General features: G+C 38.2%; 2 protein-coding genes across 2 annotated transcripts; both read left to right on the top strand.

Moving 5' to 3' along the window:
• Nucleotides 1-455: 455 nt before the first annotated feature.
• LOC138874720 (uncharacterized) lies at nucleotides 456-1001 on the top strand. The gene has a single exon (XM_070153498.1). The coding sequence runs from the start codon at nucleotides 456-458 to the stop codon at nucleotides 999-1001; it is 546 nt and encodes a 181-aa protein (XP_070009599.1).
• Nucleotides 1002-15345: 14344 nt separating this feature from the next.
• LOC138874719 (uncharacterized) lies at nucleotides 15346-16680 on the top strand. The gene is made up of 2 exons (XM_070153497.1): nucleotides 15346-16078; nucleotides 16166-16680. The coding sequence occupies exons 1-2, from the start codon at nucleotides 15346-15348 to the stop codon at nucleotides 16678-16680; spliced, it is 1248 nt and encodes a 415-aa protein (XP_070009598.1).
• The last annotated feature ends 7021 nt before the right edge of the window (nucleotides 16681-23701 follow it).

Below are 23701 nucleotides of genomic sequence, written 5' to 3'. Positions count from 1 at the left end.
GAGCCTAAGACTAGTAACATTTGGAATAAATGAAATGTTGCCCTGGCAGTGGAATAAGGGCTTAATTGTGATAAATAGAGGATGAAGTTTGGGCCTTCGAAAAGGGAAAGTTCACGAATTTTAAAAGATTATAATACCCATGTATGTTAACTCATAAGGGAGCTAAGTTTCAATGGACCGATGCTTGCAAATGGAGTTTCCAGGCATTGAAGGACAGATTAATTTCAGCACCGGTTCTAACACTCCCAGAAGGGACCAATGGTTAGGTTATCTATTGTGACACTTCAGGCTTTGGATTGGGTTGTGTGTTGATGCAGCATGGTAAGGTTGTAACTTATAGACAACTAAGAAAGCATGAGAATAATTACCCTACCCACGATCTAGAGTTAGCCGCAGTGATTCATGCACTAAAGATGTGGAGGGACTACTTGTAGGGTATTTATGTTGATATCTATATGGATCATAAGAGCCTCCAGAACTTCTTCAAGCAAAAGGAATTGAATCTACATCAAAGGAGATGGTTGGAGCTACTTAAAGACTATGACGTTGATATTTTATACCATCCGGGGACAGCGAACGTAGTAGTAGACGTCCTCAGCCGTGGATCTATGGGTAACCTGTCGTATTTACAACCAGAAAAGAGGGTAATAGCCCATGAGGTTCATCAGCTATCTAGTCTTGGAGTTCAGTTACTGGACTCATGTGACATTAGAATTACTCTTCAGGATACAGCAACATCCTCTTTAGTAACTGAAGTAAAGGAATGCCAGTACGAGGATCCTGTGTTAGTTCATTATAGGGATGCCACCCTTCTGAAGGAGAAAACACCATTTGAAATTATAGAAGATAGAGTTCTCAAATATCAAGGGCGATTATGTGTGCCTAATATTGCAGGGTTGCGCCGGCAGGTTATAGGACAAACTCACTATTCTCGCTACTCTATCCATCCAGGTGCAACAAAGATGTATCATGATATCAGGGAAGTATATTTGTGGGACTGAATAAAAAAGGATATAGCAGAATTTGTTGCCCAGTGTCTTAACTGTCAGCAGCATCAAAAACCCGATGGGTTATTGCAAGCTATGGAGATTCCGACTTGAAAATGGGAAGTAATCAATATAGACTTCAGCGTAGGTTTACCTCGTACCCAGCATAAGTTTGATTCGATATGGGTGATTGTTGATAGGCTTAAAAAGTAAGCCCATTTTCTGCCCATTAGGACTACATATTCCTCAGAGGATTATGCAAGACTTTATATTAAAGAAATAATATGACTTCATGGTGTCCCTGTATCTATTATCTCGGATAGAGGTGCTCAAGTTACAACTAACTTCTGGAAGTCCTTCCAAAAAGGATAGGAGACTCAAGTCTTAGTGCAGCATTTCATCCCCAGACAGACGGACAGGCTGAGGGTACTATTTAGACATTGGAGGATATGTTACGAGCTTGTATAATGGACTTCAAAGGTAGCTGAGATGATCATCCGCCACTTGTTGAGTTCGTATATAATAATAACTACCATTCCAGTATTCAGATGGCTCCATACAAAGCTCTTTACGAATGGAAGTGTAAGTCGCCTATAGGGTAGTTTGATGTTGGAGAATCTGGATTACATGGGCCAGACCTGGTTCAGTAAGCCATAGAAAAAGTAAAGTTTATTCGGGATCGACTATTGACAGCTCAAAGTTGTCAGAAGTCATATTCTGACATGCGGCGTCTAGATTTAGAGTTCGGGGTCGATGACTAGGTATTCTTAATGGTGTCACCTATGAAGGATGGGATGAGATTTGGCAAGAAAGGCAAACTTATCCCACGGTATATTGGGCCTTATAAGATCATTCGGAGAGTGGGCCAAGTAGCTTATGAATTAGAATTGACCTCAGAATTAGAGTATGTTCATCCGATTTTTCATGTATCTGGGCGATCATACATGAGTGGTGCTCAGGAATGATGTACAGATTATAGAGGACTTGTCATATGAGGAAATTTCGGTTGTCGTGTTAGACCGACAAATCCGCAAGCTGCGGAATAAGGATGTAGCCTCCGTGAAAGTACTTTGGAGAAACAACAATGTGGAAGAAATGACTTGGGAGGACAAGGAAAACATGAAGTCTAGATATCCCTACTTATTTCCTCCTCCAGAGAAGGGTCCGACTAAGACGTCATAATCATAAAGTACGTGTATAAATTCTTGTATTAGTTATTGTCGTTGGTCATGTGAGGTCATTGTCATTATTCATAATTTTGGTCCTGTGTGTCGTTGGGTTATTAAGCTTCTACAGGGAGAGTTGATAGTGGTGTTGTTACATAGACGACCTTGCTGAAGTTATATAGATCACGGGGAGTTGAACATTTGAGGATGAATATTTCTAGGGGGGAGGATGTTACATCTCGCGTTTTCGTACGTTAAAATTTGATTTTCAGTCACCGAGGTAGACTGGGGATGAGATCATCTTGTCATTAACGTACTTACGCTATTTATAACAAGCGATAAATAAGTGTTATGAAGGATAAAAGGGGTACAAGTATTAAAGAAAACGAGTTTCGTTGAAAGTGGACAATTTGGAATAAAATATGGGTCGAGCGATAATACCCAATAATTATAAACTAGTACCATGCAAGGTACCATATGACTACGGTAGTATAATATATAAAGTACATATGAAGTATTTTAAAAATAAATAGAATTTTAAGTAATTTGTGGTAATTTTTAAATTATGCGGGTAATTGATTAATTACCGGGTAACAGGACATTACCCAGTTAACTAATAAGTGGATAAGAAAATTAATATCTTACCCCTACCCCACGTGGAAAAAATCCACAGGATTGGAAATGACTAAGTTGTCACTTATACCTAGGTGGTAACCTAGGCATAAAATAGTATGGCATGGATAACTATCCAAATATTGTCTGGTTACAAGTGTTGATACCCAATTTTTCTCTATATATTTTTAATATATATAAATACTTCAAAATAGCATATATATGCATATATAAGCATGCACAAGATTTTTATAATTTTTCTATAATTTTAAAGATTTTAAATTGATTTATTTCCTCCCCTTTTACTCATAAAATCCCCGACAATTATCCCTCAAATTATTATTGTGTTAATTTAGTCATCTAAATTCTATATTTATGCCAAAATATTGTTAAAATATTTTTAGTGCATTTTTATATTTGTATTTTTAAAACTAATTTGCATATAATTGCAATATTAGCCCTATTAATGTATAATTATATTTATATGTATAAAATTGATCTTTTATATTTTTAAAATATTAAATATCTATTTTAAATCATTTTATTACACGAAACTATTTTTTTAGAAATTATTTACTATTTATTGTAAATTATATAGGATAAAATTGGCTATTTAAAACTTAGCCAAATTGGATTTCAATTTTAGCCTAATTAAAACCCAATACCCCAGTCCAATTTCATATTAAACCACCCGACCCAAACCCTAAACACAACTACAAAACCTATAACCAATTAAATCATGGTCGTTGATCTGAGAGATCAACGACCCGTATTAACTCTTGCCATTTTTAACTCTAAACGACCACTAATCCTAACTCATTTTCCAAACCCTTCGCCTCTGTATTCTCTCCTATCCTCTCCTCTCCTCTCTCAGTAACTCAACCAAACCCTAGCCCTTCAACCACCGACCTCTCTTCCCCGGTCTTCTCCGGTGATCTCTCATCGACTCCTAAGCCTCCAATGGCTTCTCTCATGCCATGCTTGACTTCTCTAAGGTCTTCACGTTGTATTTGTTATTATCCTTGGGATTCTAGACAGATTCTTTCATCTCTATATGGGTTTCTTCTGAAACCCTAATTTCTGCCTATATCTCCTAGATCTGTACAGATCTAGATTGATTTGAGTTTGTTTCTTTAATGTTTTACACTGTCCTTGAAACTCTTTACAAGAATCATCTGATTTCAAGTGTTTTCATCTTCTTCAAAAAAATTCGGGTTTCGAAACTTCTTTAAAAACTTTGTTTAAACTAATTCTTTATGTTTAAACTTCTATTTCTTGAATATTTTTGACTGATTCTATGATTTTACTACCTCTTCAACTCGTCTATGTTGAAAGACATAATTTTCTAGGTTTCTCCGTTTGGTTCTGTGTATTAGCATGACTGATCATTTTTTGTTTGAGTTTTTGTGACTATCTTTCCTCGGATATATTCTTACTCAGTTTTAGCCTAACTTATATCACTTCTATGTGCTTGTGTCCATCTTGACTGTTCAAGACTTGATTCTTTCCATCAGTGCTGTGTAACCTTCGTGTTTGCTATGCCTGGTTGTTCTTATCTTACTCTATTTATATGTTGAACACTGAATCATGAATTTCTCTTTGATTGATTCTGGATTCCCTATTTCATGGTTTGATTGGAAGACCTTCCTTTAAACCCTCGATTTCTACCCTTTCTATTCAAATTAATTGATTCGCCTACCTTGTCTGTTGTGGTACTTTATTACCTTAACTAGAGTTTTCTGAACTTAACCCTAATTGTTTACCCTACACTTACTGAGTTTGAAATCTTTCCTTATTGGTCATATATTGATTTCTTTCCTTATGTGTTACTTGTTCTTACCATTTGAACTGATTCCCTTAACTTAAGGGAGTACTTGTCCTGACTTTACTCTAATTGGTTCTGAGTTTCATAGTTACTATACTATTGTGATTCTTGCTTCATTTTTAACTAGTTTCGAACTACTATATATGCATACTCTCTCATTAACACAAAGACGAACACATTGGTTCAAAACTCTCTCTTTCACCCTAAAAGTTTTCTGCTTTCTCTCTTGGTTACTTGCTACCATTTTGAATTAGTCGGTTGTAAGCCAAGGCTAATTATTGTGCTCTCCTGTTCTTCACCTTGTGTTTACTATCTCTATACTGGTATGCTATGATTTCAATTCAAGCCCCAAAAACAATATGTTTCTTTTAATAGTTCAGTTCATCATGTTCCTGATTCATTTCTTCCTATGGTTTTGATGTTCAACATGTAATTAATCTCTTTGCTTCAGCATGCTCTCATGAACTAGTTACTTGACTCTACTATATTTAATGCATGTCTACTAGTTCTAGTATGCACTTGTTGGGCTATTGGCCAAGTTGTTTTAGTATTATGCTCAACCATGTTTAGTGTAAAATCCTATAATCTACTATCTCCCACTCCAATGAATCCCCTAGGCATCTCTGGTTCTGTAACTGTGTTCTAATTAACACTCATGAATCTAAGTCTTACTACCTGCAATAAGGGCAAAGGACTTCTGCCTGTTATGTGTTCATCATACCGACCTTATTTGTCCCCAACCCCTAATTGACCCTGTGTGGAGACTTGTTTCCTGAGTGTTTGCTGAACTTGCTTGACTGACCTGCTGTTTGTTGAGTTACATGACTGTTCTCAAAAATTGTTTTACTAAACAACCCTCTTATTTACAAAGCTATTTCAAGCAAATCTCTTTAACACTATTTCCCCACTAAAACCTTTCAAACTGTTTCAAGCACTCTCACTCTACTTCTAAATCACTAGGTTCTACCCCCTCCAGTGTGTGTACTGCCTTGGGATCCTCTTGAGAACCCTCTGAACTCTGGCACACTGAGGCTGGCCCTTCCACACTACACTTACTCAATTTGGCTACAAAGTCTAGGTGTGAGCACTACCCAGGATCCTTGATATCCTTGGGGAACTCTGACGCACCTAGACAATAATATTGTCTATGAAGTTGGCATTTGAGGCTATTGGAGGTTTTGGGAAATCACTTGGGCCTACTTCAGGCTCCCTATAGTGTAACTTCTTCTTTTCTTTTTTAGCTAATTATGTAATTCATTCATATGGTCTGTAATAATTTGTAAACGAATATTGGGGTAACTAGTGAAAAAGGGTGGGTAGTTACATATTTGTAAGGTAATACGGGTAGAAACCATGCCTATAGGACTTTATATTTTTTTTATATTTTGTCTTACCATGTTAGAAATCATGCCTATAGGTCTCAAGTGGTTCCAATAATAGAAATCATGTTTATAGGTCTTAAAATCAACTTCACAAGTAGATACCATGCATATAGGATATGATCCAGTTCAACTTCTGTTATAACGAATGTTTACATGTGTTTTTCATTTGTTATCACGCCCACAAGTTTCTAACATCAGTTCTTAAATAATTAGATGTCATGCCTAAAGGAAATAACATCAGAAACTCTACCTAGATCTCAAATCAGTTTAGTTTAAATAAGTCAATCCAGTCCATGATTAGTTCACTTCGAAAGTAGTTTAATTAGTGGTTTATTTTCCTTGAAATGAATTCTTTCAAAAACTGCTTTAATCTATCATTAGACAGCATGCCTATAGATATTCAAGAGTCTGTTTTAAAATCTGCCCTGTTTTACAATATAAAATGTAGTTATCATTATTCCATATGTAGGCAAGCTTATAGGGGGTTTTCAAATCCTATAACTCTAAAACTGTATCTGTTACTTAATGTCGTTATGATTTTAACAGGCTTAAAAAATTAGTAGGCAAACTGATAGGGCCATTACTTCTGGGTTTATAAAATAAAATGCCTATCTTTTGTGTCTTGATATTCACTTAGACATCATGTCTTAGGATACTGTTTAACAAAAAGGCCCTTATTTGTGTTTGAGTCGTGCTGCTTATGTGTGTTGTCTGTGGAGGTAAACTTGAGCCTCTAATTGCTCCTTTTCTGTCTTATGTGCTAAGGTCCTAATTGTTCTTGCCTGTCGCCTTAGTATTTTCTCCTTTAAACCTTAGGGGTCTATCTAGAACTACATATAGATAGAGGTCCTAAATTTCATCCAGGACCATTAAGAGGGGACGTGTAACAGCACGCAATAGAGATCGCTGACCAACACTCGCTTTAATGACCACTAAGGGGGTGAGAAGGGTAGACATGAGATATGATGACTACGCACTAATGTCACTGTTGATACCCAGTTTTTCCCTATATATTTTTCTAATATGCAAAATACTTTCAAAATATCATATGTGTACATATATAAGTATGTCCAAATGCTTTATTATTTTTACTTAGTTTTTAAAGATTTTTTAACCAATTTATTTCCCTATTTTGTTCATAAAAAATATAATAATAATTCCCAAAATTATCGGATTCTCATATTTATGCCAAAATATAGCTAAGATAATTTTTACATATTTTTTACTAATTTATTTAGTATTTTTAAAGCCAAATTGCATATAATTGCAATATTAGCCTCTTTTAAGATTTAGTTGCGTTTACATTTATAAAAATTAAGTTCAGTATTTTTAATTTGATAATTATGTATTATAAATAATTTTAGTACCTTTAATCTTTCTGATCTCCTTTCCTTCTATTCATCAGATTTTAGGCTTTGACCCAGTGAAAAATGGGGTTGATGGTGTTGGCTATTTATTTATAGAAATTATTTTACTATTTTGTATAAATCAAATAGGAAAAATTAGCTATTTAAAAGTTAGCCCCATTTTATTTCAATCATATCCTGATTTTGAACCCCAATTGAACCCAATTTGAAGCCCAATTACCCTAACCTAATTCCCATTCAAACCGGCCCACAACCCATTTAAATGACCCACCCTGACTCCCATCTAATCCCAGCCGTTGATCATTTAGATCAACGACTCCTATTAATCCTTTCCTAATTAAACCCAAAGACCCCCCCAAACCCTTTTCATTTTTTATAATCTGCCGCCTCTGAAACCCCTCCTCTCCCAAATCCTCTCTACAACCACATCAAACCCTGGCCACTGCCACCCTAATCCTCTCTAATCCATGGCCTTCCAAGGTCATCGGAGACCTGTATCAACCTCCTATGGCCCCTACGTGTTCGTTCCTGTGGTCTCATGACTAGATCCTAAAAGGATTTTGTCCAGTCTTTGCTCGATGACTGTTCTCCAGTCGTCTCTGACCTTTCTCCGGCCAGCCATGGCTATTCTACTCAGACTTTTGACTCTCCTGCTTAGATTGATGGTTTTCAAGGCCTTTCTCATCACTTGAGGTTCTTCTGAAACCCTAACCTCTAAGGTTCTTTCGATTTCTCTTAGATCTGCTTCAGATCTATGTTTGCTTTGGACTTCTAAGCGTTTTTCTCAAAGTTTCTTTTTAAAACTCGTCTTTCAAAAACCCTTATCTTTTTCGATTAGGGTTCTTGTTAAGTTATTTCAAAACTTTCCTCTGGATTTTGACATGTTTTGCTATGTTTGCTTATATCGTTCTTCTACCTGAGATTGCATGTTAAAAGCCCTAATTTCTTTTGACTGTTTATTAGACGAATGCTTGTTTGCTTGAGTTTTGTCTGATTTGTTTGTTTATCCACTTTTAAAACTCTACTGTTGGTGAAAATCCTATGGCTTTGAGTCTGAGACTGCTCGTTTAAGTGCATGACTCGATTTGAAGTTCTTTATTTCAAAATCTTTTATTCCTTTGTGTGATTCTTCTAACTCTGGTTTTCTATCATCTCTAAAACTCGATTATGCTCGAAACCCTAATTTTTAAAAGGGGGTATTCCTCACCTGCTACTGTGAGATCTTCGCATGCCTTTGATATTCTATGTTTTTTTTTCACTAGTGGTTCAATGTGACTTCACCTACTAGACTATCATGCTTCGAATGTTGCTATCTATTGAATTTTGTGCTACTATTGTATGCTATTTCCTTTTGCCAACAGGCTTGGCCTCGCATGTATAATGTTTATGCACCTTATTTATATGCTGAGTTTCCTTCTTTGACTGATCTTCATACTTGTGACTGATTTCAAACTTTTCCTTTGCGAAATTCTAATTTCACTCGCCTGTTAAGGTTAACTGATTTCTTTTCCTGTTTTGCCTTACTGAATCCTTTCCAAAATTAGAGTATTTCTGTACCTAGACTCGATTGCTTACTTAATGTTTTACTACTTCTTTTATGGCAAATGTCAGCCTGCTAACAAATTAATTTCCTTCCTTATTTTGAACATGTCACTGCCCGTTAAGCAAGTGATCCCTTAATTAAAGGTAATCACTTGTATAATTGATTCTGAATCATGATTGTTTCCATGTTTGTAGCTTATTACCTCTCTCTTACCCATTTTCAAAAAACTATAAATACCCTGTACTTTTTTTCTTTCAAGGACACGAACACAAGGCATAAACATTTGAGTTCAAACATGCACTCCACTAAATCCCTCTTTTTTTTTTATCTTTTACTACTATATTGCTGCCTTACCTAGCCGACTGAAAGCCAAGTCTAGGCTGTGGGAAACTTGCTTATTTTTCTCTGCATTTGCATTTCTTACTGGTATGTTCTAATTAAGCTTCTGCACCACCAACAACATGCTTATTTACTGTTTTTTGCATCCTTGCTTGTCTACTGTTTGTATTTAACCCAGTACCATTATTAAAGCATGTAACTTCCCTTTTTTCCTGTTCTGAATTAATGTATCATGACTTGTGAATCCTAAATCCCTACCCCAATGTGTTTAATACTTGTGGTTGGTTTGGGACATAACAGCATTGGACATTGCTGTGCATGACCCAAACCTGATTCCCCTAGGATCATAACCTCCATGTTTATCTCATATGTTGTGATTGGGTTACAGGCATGTCAGCACTTCCCATTGTTGTGCATGCCAATTCTAACCCATACCTAAGTGTATAGGCTCATTGCAATGGACTCCCAATCACCTGACCCCTTTGTATGAAATTGTTAACTCTGTAAAATGCTAATGGTTGTCTCCCTATCATCCTTTCCCCTCCTCTATTCCCTCAGTTCTTGAAACTCTATTTCTGCATTTTCACCATCTTCTTAGACTTAAGTTTGGCCCCCCTTATGTGAGCCTGCCTTGGGACCCATGAGCTCCCTCTAAACTTGGACACATAAGGGATGGTATTTCCACACTGCACTCATTCCTATTCTGATTATGTAACTTGGGTGTGAGCACTGCCCGGGTTCCTATTGAGACCCTTAGGGAACTCTGACACATCAAGTTCGAGAAAGGCTTTGGATCAATGGCATTTTTGAGGTGGTTTATTCCATAACTCAAAGAGAAAGTCAAGAATTATGCTTCCTCTGGTTGTAACTTTTCTTTGTACTTTTCTGATATAATTCATTATTTTTGGTCTATAATAATTTGTAATAAACATTTGGGGGTTGGCTAGTGAAAAGGGTTGGGTAACTATGTATGCTCAAGGGTAGAAAGCATGCCTATAGGACTGTTTTAAATTCTTTGTATTCAATTTTGTAGTTTTTAGACACCATGTCTGTAGGGTTTATCTCAATTTCTTCATAGTCAATGTCATACCTAGATAACCTGCCTATAGGACTTATTTACATACTGCATGCCACTTAGATATCATGCTTTAGGTTCTAAACAGCTATAAATAAGTGTCATGTTCATAATCTCGAAATTAGTAACATATAGAAATCATGCCTATAGGGATTCCCAAGTAAATCTGGTTCGTTTACATTCACATTCAATATTAGATATCATGTCCATAGGGTTTAAAATCAGCAATAGTAGATACCATCGCTCGCAAAATCTGAAACTAGTTCAATTTAAGATCAGTCTATTCTGAATCAGTTTTAAATAATCTAATTCCCTTCTTTAACGAGGTTTAGCAAGCATTCCTATAGGATATTAAACAAATCATTTTGAGTTATTACCTTTTCGCCACATTCTGAATCAATTAGATATCATGCCTATAGGATCTCATCTAAACACTTAGGCAAGCCTTAGAATAATAATCATAAAAAACTGAATCCGCCTTTGTTAATTGCTACAACTAGCAGGAAGGCCTGATTCAGACTTCTTATCTGAGTTATGTAATAAACAGATCTGCTTTAATAATCAAACTCCCCTCGTCTTTAGTATTTTAATCAGACCGAAAAAGTATGTGCAAGTCATGCTAGTTATGTGCTTTTTTGTTTAAGGAGGTGTATATGGGCCTTTATCTGTTTATATATTTTCCACAACATGAAGTATGTGTTTGTATGGCGCCTTAGATTTTTACCCTTTGAAACCAATCAGCCTAATATCCCTCCCCTTTAGGAATAGTAGTCCTAAGCTCCTCCGGGACTGATAGGAATAGGACGGGTAATAGCATGCAATAGTAATCGAGACCAATCCGTGCTTTAATACCTTAACGGGATGGGAATGGTAGATATGGATATGATGACCGATGCGCTAATACCACGTGTATCACCTCTTTTGAGGAGTGTCATACCGGGTATCACATTGATGTGATCCATATTAAATATAAACATAGGATCCCCTTTCCCTTTATTTGCAAATTCCTTTTTTTAAAACTCTTCTTTTAATTGTTCTTTCTTTTTATGCGTTTAAATCCCCTAATATTTGAGCCCATACTTGTCTATTTGCTAAATTCACAATAAACTGTCTGGCCGGGAACCACACTAGTGGATCCCGAGGGGTGCCTAACACCTTCCCCTTGGGATAATTTTAAGCCCTTACCCTATCTCTGGTTATCAAACATAGTTAGGAATAAACTCTATAGGTGCCCTAACGCACCTTAAAAACTCTACACCGCCATTGCTGAGCCTATATACCAACTATTTGAAAGGTTAAAAGCCGCAAGTTACTTCACTCCTGTTTCCGCTACAGCATTAGAAAATCCATCCTAATAGTTCAATCCGAACAAAACTTGTGCGTACCATTCCGGTATGAAAGGGCACACCACTGTTGAGTGCCGAACATTGAAGGATAAGATCCAGATGCTAATTGACAACATGGTCATACAAGCAAAGGAAGCCACACCTATTGTCTACAACAATCCCCTCCCTGATTAAGAGGTGACAGTGTACATATGATAGAGACAAATGAAGAATGGGACCCCGAGGGGTCGATCGAGCTTATTCGAGAAGATGATGACTTTAAGGTTGCAGTCACACTTACTCCTATTGTGGTTCAGACTCAGGCACCAATCGATGTTGAGGTAACTGCATCAGTTCCATTCGAGGTGGAAATGGCTTCGCCCGCAGCCACCTCCGCTCGATTTGAAGTAGAAGTGGTCACACCCTTTACTGTGACAGTATCAACCACACCCCCATTCAACTTAAAAGCAATACCCTAGGATTATGTTGCCGAGGTTCGGTGGAAAGGGAAGGCCAAGATAGAGGAATTTGACACTGCACAAGGAATGACTAGAACCGGAAGAGTCTATACACCTGAACACCTGGAAGGTTCAAGTAAGGAGGCCACCACTAGGCAACCTATCATTGAGACCAGGCCAGATGACCCGTGGAGGAAAGTACATGCAAATGAGTTTGTTGTTATTGAGCATTTGAACAAAGTCCCTGCTCAAATATCTATCCTGTCACTATTGCAGAATTCAGAGGCACACAAGAATGCTTTGATGAAAGTACTAAGTGAGGCTTATGTACCCAATAACATCACTGGTGGAGAAATGGCCAACATGGTTGGGCAAGTGCTGGAGAGCCATAAGATTATCTTTCACGAAGACGAGCTACCACCTGAGGATTTAAATCACAATCGAGCATTGCATATCACAGTGCAATTTGAAGACAAGCTCATTGCTAGGGTCTTGGTTGATGGAGGTTCGAGCCTAAATATTTGTCAATTGGACACTCTGAAGAGGCTGGACAAAGGTTTCCACGAGATACTAGTAGGAAGCATGAATGTGAAGGCTTTTGATAGGTCCTAGAGGGTCACGATCAGGGAAATCAACCTTTGCTTGTAGTTGGGGCCAACTTGGTTCGACGTTGAATTCCAAGTTCTTGACATACCAGCCTCTTATAATCTTCTGTTGAGCCGACTATAGATCCATGCTGATGGAGCCATGCCTTCCACACTACATCAAGCCGTGAAATTCGAATGGAACCATCAGGAGGTGATCATCCATGGAGATCGAAGTATCTACACTAGTCAAACCATCCCGGCCATTGGACATAGAAGAAGGCTAGGAAGGGAAGCCTATCATCACATCGAACGAGTCAATGCCGTAGAGAAGGATAAGTGGTGGAGTAACAAAATAGAAAATATACTAGCATGGTCCGGATATGAACCCGGCAAAGGGTTGGGAAAGAACCTCCAAGGCATTACCAAACTAATACAGCTAAAAAATCATGGTACCACTTTTGGGCTCGGATACCAGTATACATGGTAAGAGTACAATGATTGGTCGCCTCTATGGCATGGGCCGTATTACCCTCTTGAGCAACCAGTGCAACGTTTGGAACAAGTTTTTCATCAGGCTGACATAATATGGGGGAGTGTAGAGGAAGAAGCACTAGTTGGTTGAAGAATTTGTTCTTGGAGGATGAGGACATGGATTGTAGTGCCATAATTGAGGAGGAGGAAGAAGAAGGCCTTACTAGTCAAACCATGAAGAAGGGAGTTGTTCTCAGAAACTGGACCACCACACCATCCCGAGCCCGCCAAGTCCCTAGGTAGCTTAGCAAAATTTACTTCTATAGCCATTCTAGGCATTTAAGATTTCTCGTAGTTTTGTTTTAAGCTTTACTTGTTTCAAAATAAATGCTCGATTCATCAAGACGTGCTTTGTCTGGACAATTTTGCAAGTTTTAATCAAATGCATTTGCTCTTTATTATTCACTATTATCTTTACACTTTTCCTTTCCACAGCGTTATTATTACTTTTCCTGATGAACCAGTGACTGTGACATGTAATGACACAACGCAACATGAGGATAGTGATTCAGAGGAAGAAGATGAGATACCCGAGGAAATCGTTAGGGAGGTTGAAAATTTTGAGAATAAGCCTAATTCCAATCTGGACGAGATAAAAGAAATAAATTTAGGAGACGCCGAGACCGTCAAGAAGACCTACATCAGCATTCGCTTGTCACCAACAGAGAAGGAAGAGTACATTCGTTTCCTAAAATAATATGAGGACATTTTCGCTTGGTCATATGATGACATGACCGGTTTGAGCATTTCCATAGTGGCTCACAAGTTGCCTGCTAGTCCCATGTGTTCGCCAGTAAAACAGAAACTCAGAAAGTTCAAACTAGACATGAGCCTGAAAATCAAGGAGGAAGTTACCAAGCAGATCAAAGCCAAAGTTCTCAGGGTGGTCGAATATCTAACCTGGTTAGCTAACATTGTGTCAGTTCTGAAGAAAGACGGGAAAGTCAGAGTATGTGTTGACTATCGGGATTTAAATAGAGCAAGTCCCAAGGACGACTTCCGGCTGCCGAATATACATATCCTGATTGATAACCGCGCCAAGCATGAACTCCAATCCTTTGTCGATTACTTCGCGGGTTATCACTAGATTTGGTTGGATGAAAAAGATGCAGAGAAGACATATTTTATTACACAATGGGGTGTATGTTGTTACAAGATGATGTCATTCGGTCTGAAGAGTGCTGAGGCCACTTACATGAGAGCCATGACAACCATCTTCCATGATATGACACATAAATAAATAGAAGTGTATATGGACGATGTCAGTATCAAATCCAAGAGGTTCATAGATCACATAGTAGACTTGAGGAAGTTCTTCGACAAGCTAAGGAGGTACAATTTGAAATTGAACCCCGCAAAGTGTGCATTCGGGGTTCCCGCAGGAAAGTTACTGGGATTCATCGACAGTCGTCGAGGGATCAAACTGGATCCATCTAAAGCCAAAGCTATTTAGGAGTTACCACCACCTAAGAGTAAAAAGGATGTAATGGGCTTCTTAGGACGTCTCAACTATATCAGTCGCTTCATAGCACAGTCCATAATCATATGTGAACCCATCTTCAAAATGCTAAGTAAGGATGCCGAAACAAGCTGGACTGAGGATTGTCAAAAAGCTTTTGACAAAATCAATGAGTACCTATCCACACCACCAGTTTTGGTCCCGCCAGAACCAGGACGACCTTTGCTACTCTATCTATCTGTATTAGATGGAGCCTTCGGATGTGTTTTGGGACAACATGATGAGACAGGAAGAAAGTAGAAAGTCATATATTACTTGAGTAAGAATTTCACACCTTATGAAGCACGATATTCTCTACTTGAACGCACTTGCTGCGCTTTGACCTGGACAGCTCAGAAATTGAGGCACTACTTCTGCGCCTACACTATATATCTCATATCTAGGATGGACCCTCTAAAGTACATATTTCAAAAACCTATGCCTACTGGGAAATTGGCAAAATGGCAGATACTATTAAGTGAGTTCGACATCGTCTACATAACTCAAAAGATAGTCAAAGGACAAGCATTGGCAGATCACCTCGCTGAAAATCCGGTGGGAGGAGAATACGAACCTCTAAAAATATATTTTCCTAATGAACAAGTATCATTCGTAGGAGAGGACATTACCGAAACATACAATGGTTGGAGGATGTTCTTCGATGGAGCCGCAAATTTTAAAGAAGTGAGCATTGGAGCAGTTTTGGTATCAGAAACGGGTCAACATTATCCGGTATCTGCTAAACTTAGATTTCCTTGCACCAACAACATAGCAGAGTATGAAGCATGCATACTAGGGCTCAACATGACAGTCGACATAAACGTTCAGGAGTTGCTGGTGATTGGTGATTCAGATTTGCTTGTGCACCAGGTACAAGGAGAGTGGGCCACAAAGAATTCCAAGATATTGCCTTATCTACACCATATGCAAGAACTAAGAAAGAGGTTTACGAAGATACAATTCAGACATGTTCCTAGAATTCAGAATGAGTTCGCCGATGCATTGGCCACTTTGTCATCTATGATACAACACCCAGATAATAATTACATTGATCTCATTCCAGTGAGGATCCATAATCAGCTAGTGTATTGTGCTCATGTCGAAGAAGAAGCAGATGGAAAGCCTTGCTTCCATGACATCAAAGAGTATTTATCAAAAGGAGAATATTCGGAGCATGCAAATCACACTCAGAAACTCACACTCCAGAGATTGTCAAATCACTTCTTCCACATCAGAGGAAACTTGTACAGAAGAACTCTTGATTTGGGTTTACTAAGATGTGTTGACGCAACGGAAGCTTCTAAGTTACTTGAGGATGTACATGTCAGGACCTATGACCCGCACATGAATGGTTTTGTCTTGTCTAAGAAGATACTCTGGGCAGGTTATTTTTGGATGACCATGGAGACGGATTGCATTCAGTATGTTCGCAAATGCTTTCAATGTCAAGTGCATGCCAACATGGTAAAAGTGCCGCCAAATAAGCTCAATGCAACAAGCCCACCTTGGCCATTCGCCGCCTGGGGAATGGATGTTATTGGTCTGATTGACCCCACTACTTCAAATGGACACAGGTTTATTCCGGTAGCCATTGATTACTTCATAAAATGGGTAGAAGCTGCATCTTATAAAGCTGTAACCAAGAAAGTCATTGCAGATTTTGTCAAGGATCGTAGCCGATTCGGAGTTCCGGAGTCTATTATTACCAACAACGTCGCCAATATCAATAGTGATCTGATGAAAGCTATGTGTGAAACTTTCAAAATCAAGTACAAGAATTCCACAACCTATAGACCTCAGATGAATGGAGCCGTAGAAGCCACCAACCGGGATACCACACCACGGTTCGCACATCAAACGGGGCAACTCCCTACATGCTGGTTTATGGTAACGAGGTTGTCATCCCAGCAAGGTGGATATTCCTTCTTTACGGATCATAAAGGAAGCCAAACCCAGCGATGCAAAGTGGATAAGCAATCTCTATGAATAGTTGGCCCTTATCGATGGAAAGAGGATGAACGCAGTATGTCACGGCCAACTTTATCAGAACAGAATGTCCAGAGCTTTCAACAAAAAGGTCAAGCTAAGACAGTTCGCACCACGGTGGTTGGTATTGAAGAAAATCTTCCCGCATCAAGATGAAGCCAAAGGGAAATTCTTTCCCAACTGGCAAGGTCCCTACATGGTTCATAGGGTACTAACAGGAGGAGCACTCATACTTACAAAAATGGACGGAGAAGTCTGGCCAAAACCAATCAATTCAGACGCAGTCAAGAGATACTCTGCCTAGATTATTTCGCATTTCTTTTCTGATGTAATTGAACTATGCTTGACCTGATTCCCATTAAAGAGGGGATACGTAGGCAGCTTTATAGGTTCGGTCATATCATAATAAAAATTTTATTTTCCCCAAGATTAGAAATTGGGGTAGAATTTTAAGAAGGGTCCTCAAAATTCCGGAGCAAGTCCAGCCAATGCCAACATGTTAAGAAATTGGGGCAGAATTTTGAGAAGGATTCTCAAAATTTCGGAGAAGGTTCAACAAGATCCATTATCCGCAAACGGTCAAAGATCATCTACCAAACTGGGGCAGAATTTTGAGAAGGACCCTCAAAATTCCAATATAAGAGAGCTGCAATGCCTTCGAGATGTGTTACAGTCACTAGTTCATCAAAATTACCTGATATATCAATACGTTTCCAAAACAACTCTATTTTTATCAATAACTGCATATTTTTGAAAACTCTATTTCTATATCAATCAGGTGTCACCCAGGGGAACTCAAAAGGCTTTCAGAACGGAGCAAAGTAAAGCCAGCCGATAGAAGCACGAACCAACCTTCGCCCTACAAAACTTACAATTTTTCTTTGAATGCAGGCACATTTGACGTAACAATAACATTCGCGAAACATGTATACACAAAGATAATTCACTATCAATCAGGCCATCAAACATCAAATACATCTCCAGCTAAGACATACACTACTCTTATTTGTTGCTTGCTCCTTGCATGAGGCTAATCCCTGCCTCCATACTTGCATGAGGCTAATCCTTGCCTCCCTATTTGCATGAGTCTAATCCTTGACTCCATACCTGCATAAGGCTAATTCTTGCCTCCCTATTTGCATGAGTTTAATCCTTGACTCCATACATGAGGTTAATCCTTGCCTCCCCATTTGCATGAGGCTAATCCTTGCCTCCCTATTTTAGTGAATCTAATCCTTGAATCCACATTTGCATGAGGCTAATTCCTTCCTCCCTATTTGCATGAGTCTAATCCCAGACTCCACATCTGCATGAGGCTAATCTCTGCCTCTATATCTCCATAAGGCTAGTCCCTGCCTCCCATATTTGCATGAGGCTAATTCTTGCCTCCTTATTTGCATGAGTCTAATCACTGACTCCATGCTTGCATGAGGCTAATCCATGACTCCCTATTTGCATGAGTCTAATCCTTGACTCCATGAGGCTAATCCCTGCCTCCATATTTGTATGAGTCTAATCTTTGACTCTATGAGGCTAATCCCTGCCTCCATACTTGCATGAGGCTAATCCCTGCCTCCCAATTTGCATGAGTCTAATCCCTGACTCTACACTTGCATGAGACTAATCCCTGCCTCCCTATTTGCCTGAGTCTAATCCTTGACTCCATGAGGCTAATCCCTGCCTTCGTACTTGTATAAGTCTAATCCTTGAATCCATGAGGCTAATCCCTGTCTCCATACTTGCATGAGGCTAATCCTTGCCTCCCTATTTGCATGAGCCTAATCCCTAACTCAACATTTGCATGAGGCTAATCCTTGACTCCCTATTTGCATGAGTCTAATCCCTGACTCAATAATTGCGTGAGGCTGATCCCTACCTCCCTATTTGCATGAGTCTAATCCCTGACTCCACATTTACATGAGGCTAATACTTTCCTCCCTATTTGCATGAGGCTAATCCCTGTCTCCACACTCGCATGAGGCTAATCCTTGCCTCCCCATCTGTATGGGACTAAGCAATGTCCCTCTTTGCACGAATATTGCTCTATTTCTAAGTACTCTTTATTCACTTTTCAATCGGGCTAAGCTCTGCCCTCCATTTCACGAGACTAAGCATTGTTTTGATAATATCATGACTATTACATATCATGGGCTAAAATATCTCCAACCTATCAAAAGGCATCATAGTCTAAAGGCATCATCCTCATAGCCGGAAGACACTATGCCATGGCCTGAGGATCCCTCAAATTTGCATATCATTATTCAAAGGCGTCATGGTTCGGAGGCACCATCTTCATAGCCTAAGAACACCATTTTATGGCCTGCGAATCCCTCACTAAACAATTCATGGCCCAGTACATCATGGTCCAAGGACATCATCTTTAACCGTCCAAAGACAACCTTCATGGTCCAAAGGGAATCTGCATCATGTTTAAATTTTTGCAAATACATGTTTGTAGCATCTTTTATCCACAAGTAACTAGTAAGCAACCACTATCCTAATAGGAGCAATCTCTCTCCAGTTCCTTTAACTATCTCGAACCTTAACCGCTCACCATGGCTGTTTCCGCATCTCGTGCTCGTTCTTGCAATAACTTCATCGATATATTCTACTGATGAATACATGGCCTGATTCCCGTAAGACCAGGAATATATAGGAAACTCGAAGATCGGAGTCCAGCCCCTATCTTTTAAAGCATCCCTTCCGATCAAAATTGGCCATCATTTATTTACCCGAAAACTCTTTCATCCTTCCCGGGTAAAGAGGGGCAGCTGTTGATACCCAATTTTACCTTATATATTTTTAATATGCATAAATACTTTCAAAATAGCATATATATGTATATATAATCATGCACAAGGTTTTTATAATTTTTCTATAATTTTAAAGATTTTAAATTAATTTATTTACTCCCCTTTTACTCATAAAATCCCCGATAATTGTCCCTCAAATTATTATTGTGGTAACTTAGTCATCTAAATTCTATATTTATGCCAAAATATTGTTAAAATATTTTTAATGCATTTTTATAATTGCATTTTTCATTTTTAAAGCTAATTTGCATATAATTGCAATATTAGCCATATTAATGTATAATTACATTTATATGCATACAATTAATCTTCTATATTTTTAAAATGTTAAATATCTATTTTAAATTATTTTAGTACATGTAATTATTTTTTACAAAATATTTACTATTTACTGTAAATTGTATAGCATTAAAATGGCTATTTAAAACTTAGCCAAATTGGATTTCAATTTAGCCTAATTGAAAGCCAATACCCCAGCCCAATTTCATATTAAACCACCCAACCCAAACCCTAAACATACCTACCCGACCCAAAACCAATTAAATTATGGCCGTTCATCTGAGAGATCAACGACCCGTATTAACTCTTGCCATTTTTAACTCTAAACGACACCTAACCCTAACACATTTTACCAAACCCGCCGCCTCTATATTCTCTCATATCCTCTCCTCTCTCAGTAACTCAACCAAACCCTAGCCCTTCAACCCCCGACCTCTCTTCTCTGGTCTTCTCTGGTGGTCTCTCATCGACTCCTAAGCCTCCAATGGCTTCTCTCATGTCATGCTTGCCTTCTCTAAGGTCTTCAAGGGCCCAGGTCCATGCCGACTTGCACCTAGGGTTTGTCATTTGTCTGTTCTTGGTTACTCCAACATGATTTCGAGCAAAATCACGTTGTATTTGTTACGATCCTTGGGATTCTAGACAGGTTCTTTCATCTCTATATGGGTTTCTTCTGAAACCCTAATTTCTGCCTATATCTCCTAAATCTGTAGAGATCTAGAACGATTTGAGTTTGTTTCTTTAATATTTTACACAGTCCTTGGAACTCTTTACAAGAATCATGTGATTTCAAGTGTTTTCGTCTTCTTCTAAAAAATTAGGGTTTCAGAACTTTTTTAAATACTTTGTTTAAACTAATTCTTTATGTTTAAACTTCTATTTCTCGCATATTTTTGACCGATTCTATGATTTTACTACCTCTTCAACTCGTCTATGTTGAAAGACCTAATTTTCAAGGTTTCTTCGATTGGTTCTCTGTATTAGCATGACTAATCATTTCTTGTTTGAGTTTCTGTGACTATCTTGACTCGGATATATTCTTACTGAGTTTTAGCCTGACTTATATCACTTTTATATGCTTCTTTCCATCTTGACTGTTCAAGACTTGATACTTTCCATAAGTGTTGTTTAACCTTCGTGTTTGCTATGTCTGGTTGTTCTTATCTTACTCTATTTATATGTTGAACACTGAATCATGACTTTCTCTTTGATTGATTCTGGATTCCCTATTTCATGGTTGGAATGGAATACCTTCCTTTAAACCCTCGATTTCTACCCTTTCTATTCAAATTAATTAATTCGCCTACATTGTCTGTTGTGGTACTTTATTCTTACTGATTATCTCATTAATTAGAGTTTTCTGAACTTAGCCCTAACTGTTTACCCTATACTTACTGAGTTTGAAATCTTTCATTATTGGTCATACATTGATTTCTTTCCTTATGTGTTACTTGTTCTTACCGTTTGAACTGATTCCCTTAACTTAAGGGAGTACTTCTCTTGACTTTGCTCTAATTGGTTCTGAGTTCCATAATTACTATACTATTGTGATTCTTGCCTTATTTTTACCTAGTTTCGAACTACTATATATACATACTCTCTCATTAACACAAAGACGAACACATTGGTTCAAAACTCTCTCTCTCTCTCTCACCCTAAAAGCTTTATGCTTTCTCTCTTGGTTACCTGTTACCATTTTGAATTAGCCGGCTGTAAGCCAAGGCTAATTATTATGCTCTCCAGTTCTTATATTTCCCGAGTAGACGCGGCTTCTGAGGACTCACCATATGGAGGAAGAGTTCCATTATGATCGGGAGATTCCGATTTTGCAGGCTCTTAAGCCTTTTGATGTCACAGCTGTGACAGACCCCTCTGCTGTTGTTATTCTTATAGATAAGAGATTTCTTCATGTTGAGGAGACACTGCAATTGATATTTGCTGATATGTGCCTTTGCGCTGCTCGGGGGAGGTTGACTTGGCAGAGCTGCAGGAGGACCATCCCCTCTCTGCGATCACGCAGTGGTGGTTAGGCTTAGCCGCAGGAGTACAGATGCCACCAGATGAGTATGCAAACTTTGTTCCCTCTGATGATGAAGAGTACATGCACACCTTTGAGGTTGTTAATGAGGAGTAGGCCACGGGCATCAGGGAGTTACCTTTTCACTCATGTTTTACTATTTTGCATTGGGACAATGCAATTTCTTAAGTGTGGGGTTCTCCTATTCGATTGTATTTGTACTTGTTTTCTATTTGCTAGTTGGCTTTGTCTGATTTGTTTCTTGCTTTCTTAGACAATATGGCATGTAATCACAACTCTGAATTCTATCGGCCTATAATAGTTAGTAGTTAATAGTTTAGTTTCGACTCTTCCCAATAATGGATTTCGTCGACTGTCTTCTTGAGGTATTTGAACTTGAACGAGAAAAATACAAGGTTTTTCTTGAACCGGGTGTAGTTAGTTTTTTATTTTATAGGAATAAAGAATCTTGAGCCATAGTACTAATTTGAAGCAATTTTTCTTGACTGCATATGCCTTGAGAGTGGTGAGTGCCTTAGTCGTGATGCCTAGGCTCACTTCTTGACGCTTAGATAAGTGCCTTAAATTACTTGATCGTAACTCTGCTAAAATACTTTGACTAGAGAGTCGGGAAAGATCCAATTCTAAGCGAGTTATGTGCCACTGTATGAGTGAGGTTTTTGTTGATATTCTGTGCATTTTAGTGATGTCTAGAACTTGCCCCGTGTGTTTTCAAAGTAAAATAGTAGTCTTGTTCCGTCTAGGAAGTGATATAGGCATTTTTGTATTGAGCCAATTATAAATCTGTGAGCCGCCTAATTGTTGTGCATCTTAGTTAACCCCTTTGAACCTGTAATCCTATTCTTTTGGAAACCACACTACAAGTCTTACCTCTTTGTTTGAATTGACTATCTGTTTGAACTGATGACCTCTCTTGAGCACATGATTTTGGTATGAGCTTATTAAAAGCTACAAAGAGGTATGGTTGGGTTTTGAGTGAAACTATAGAAAAAGAGAAAGGTGCATTGTTGTGAGAGCCACTTGTAGGGAATTGAGATAAAAGAAGAAGAGAAAATCAGAATCTAGAAAAAGAAAATATTGGTGTTTGTATATATTATTGAGAAAATTAGTCCTTGCTAGTGGTAAATCTTGTTTTTTCTGTGCTTAAGGAAATTGGGAGCTTGATGTTAATATGATGTGAAGGTTGGGGTTTGGTTCAACATAAGTGTGAGGTTTGAATAGTTAATGTATATGTATGAAAGTGCTTAGGGAGGTGTAATCACTATATCCAAATGTATCATACCCATCCCCGTAGCCTACAGTATAACCAATTAAAGTCCTACTTAATCCTTGATTGAATGAGCTAAATTAGCAGAGTATTACACTACGGAAAATCATATGGTACGTCTTCTGTGGCGCATGAATTTTATTTCTTAGAGTGAGTGAATTATTTCTATCTTGAATTCCTAATTGTTCTTGAACTTTATTGTATATGGAACTGCTTTCTATTGTTTGTGTGAGGGAACATGACTTGCGAAGGTAAGGTAAAGTCTTTGACCTCTGTATTAGAGTAAGTGAACAGGTTGTGAAAAATGCGTGGTGCTTTTTAGTCGAGTCCTAAGGTCAGGATGTTATGATAGGGTGCTTAGTCGATTTTAAATATTCTTGGTATACTGTGTTAGGGATGTTATTTAATGAAAAGGTCGTCCCTAGGTGAAGTGCATTTTAATTGCTCGATGACAAGCAATGGTTTAAGTGTGGGGTGTTGATGATAGGTAAAAATTCGTGTGTTAGCCTTAGTATTGCACTCTAATTACTAAATTTTAAGTGTGCTTGACTTTAATTGATAGTAAATTATACTTATTAGGTGTTTTATGCCTTGTAAGAAATGACTCTGAGCTATTTAGGTAAT

This window comes from Nicotiana sylvestris, chromosome 8, assembly GCF_000393655.2.
Source record: "Nicotiana sylvestris chromosome 8, ASM39365v2, whole genome shotgun sequence".
NCBI lineage: Eukaryota > Viridiplantae > Streptophyta > Magnoliopsida > Solanales > Solanaceae > Nicotiana > Nicotiana sylvestris.
Note: the sequence above shows the minus strand (reverse complement) of the source record. Positions and strands in the feature narration are given on the sequence as shown.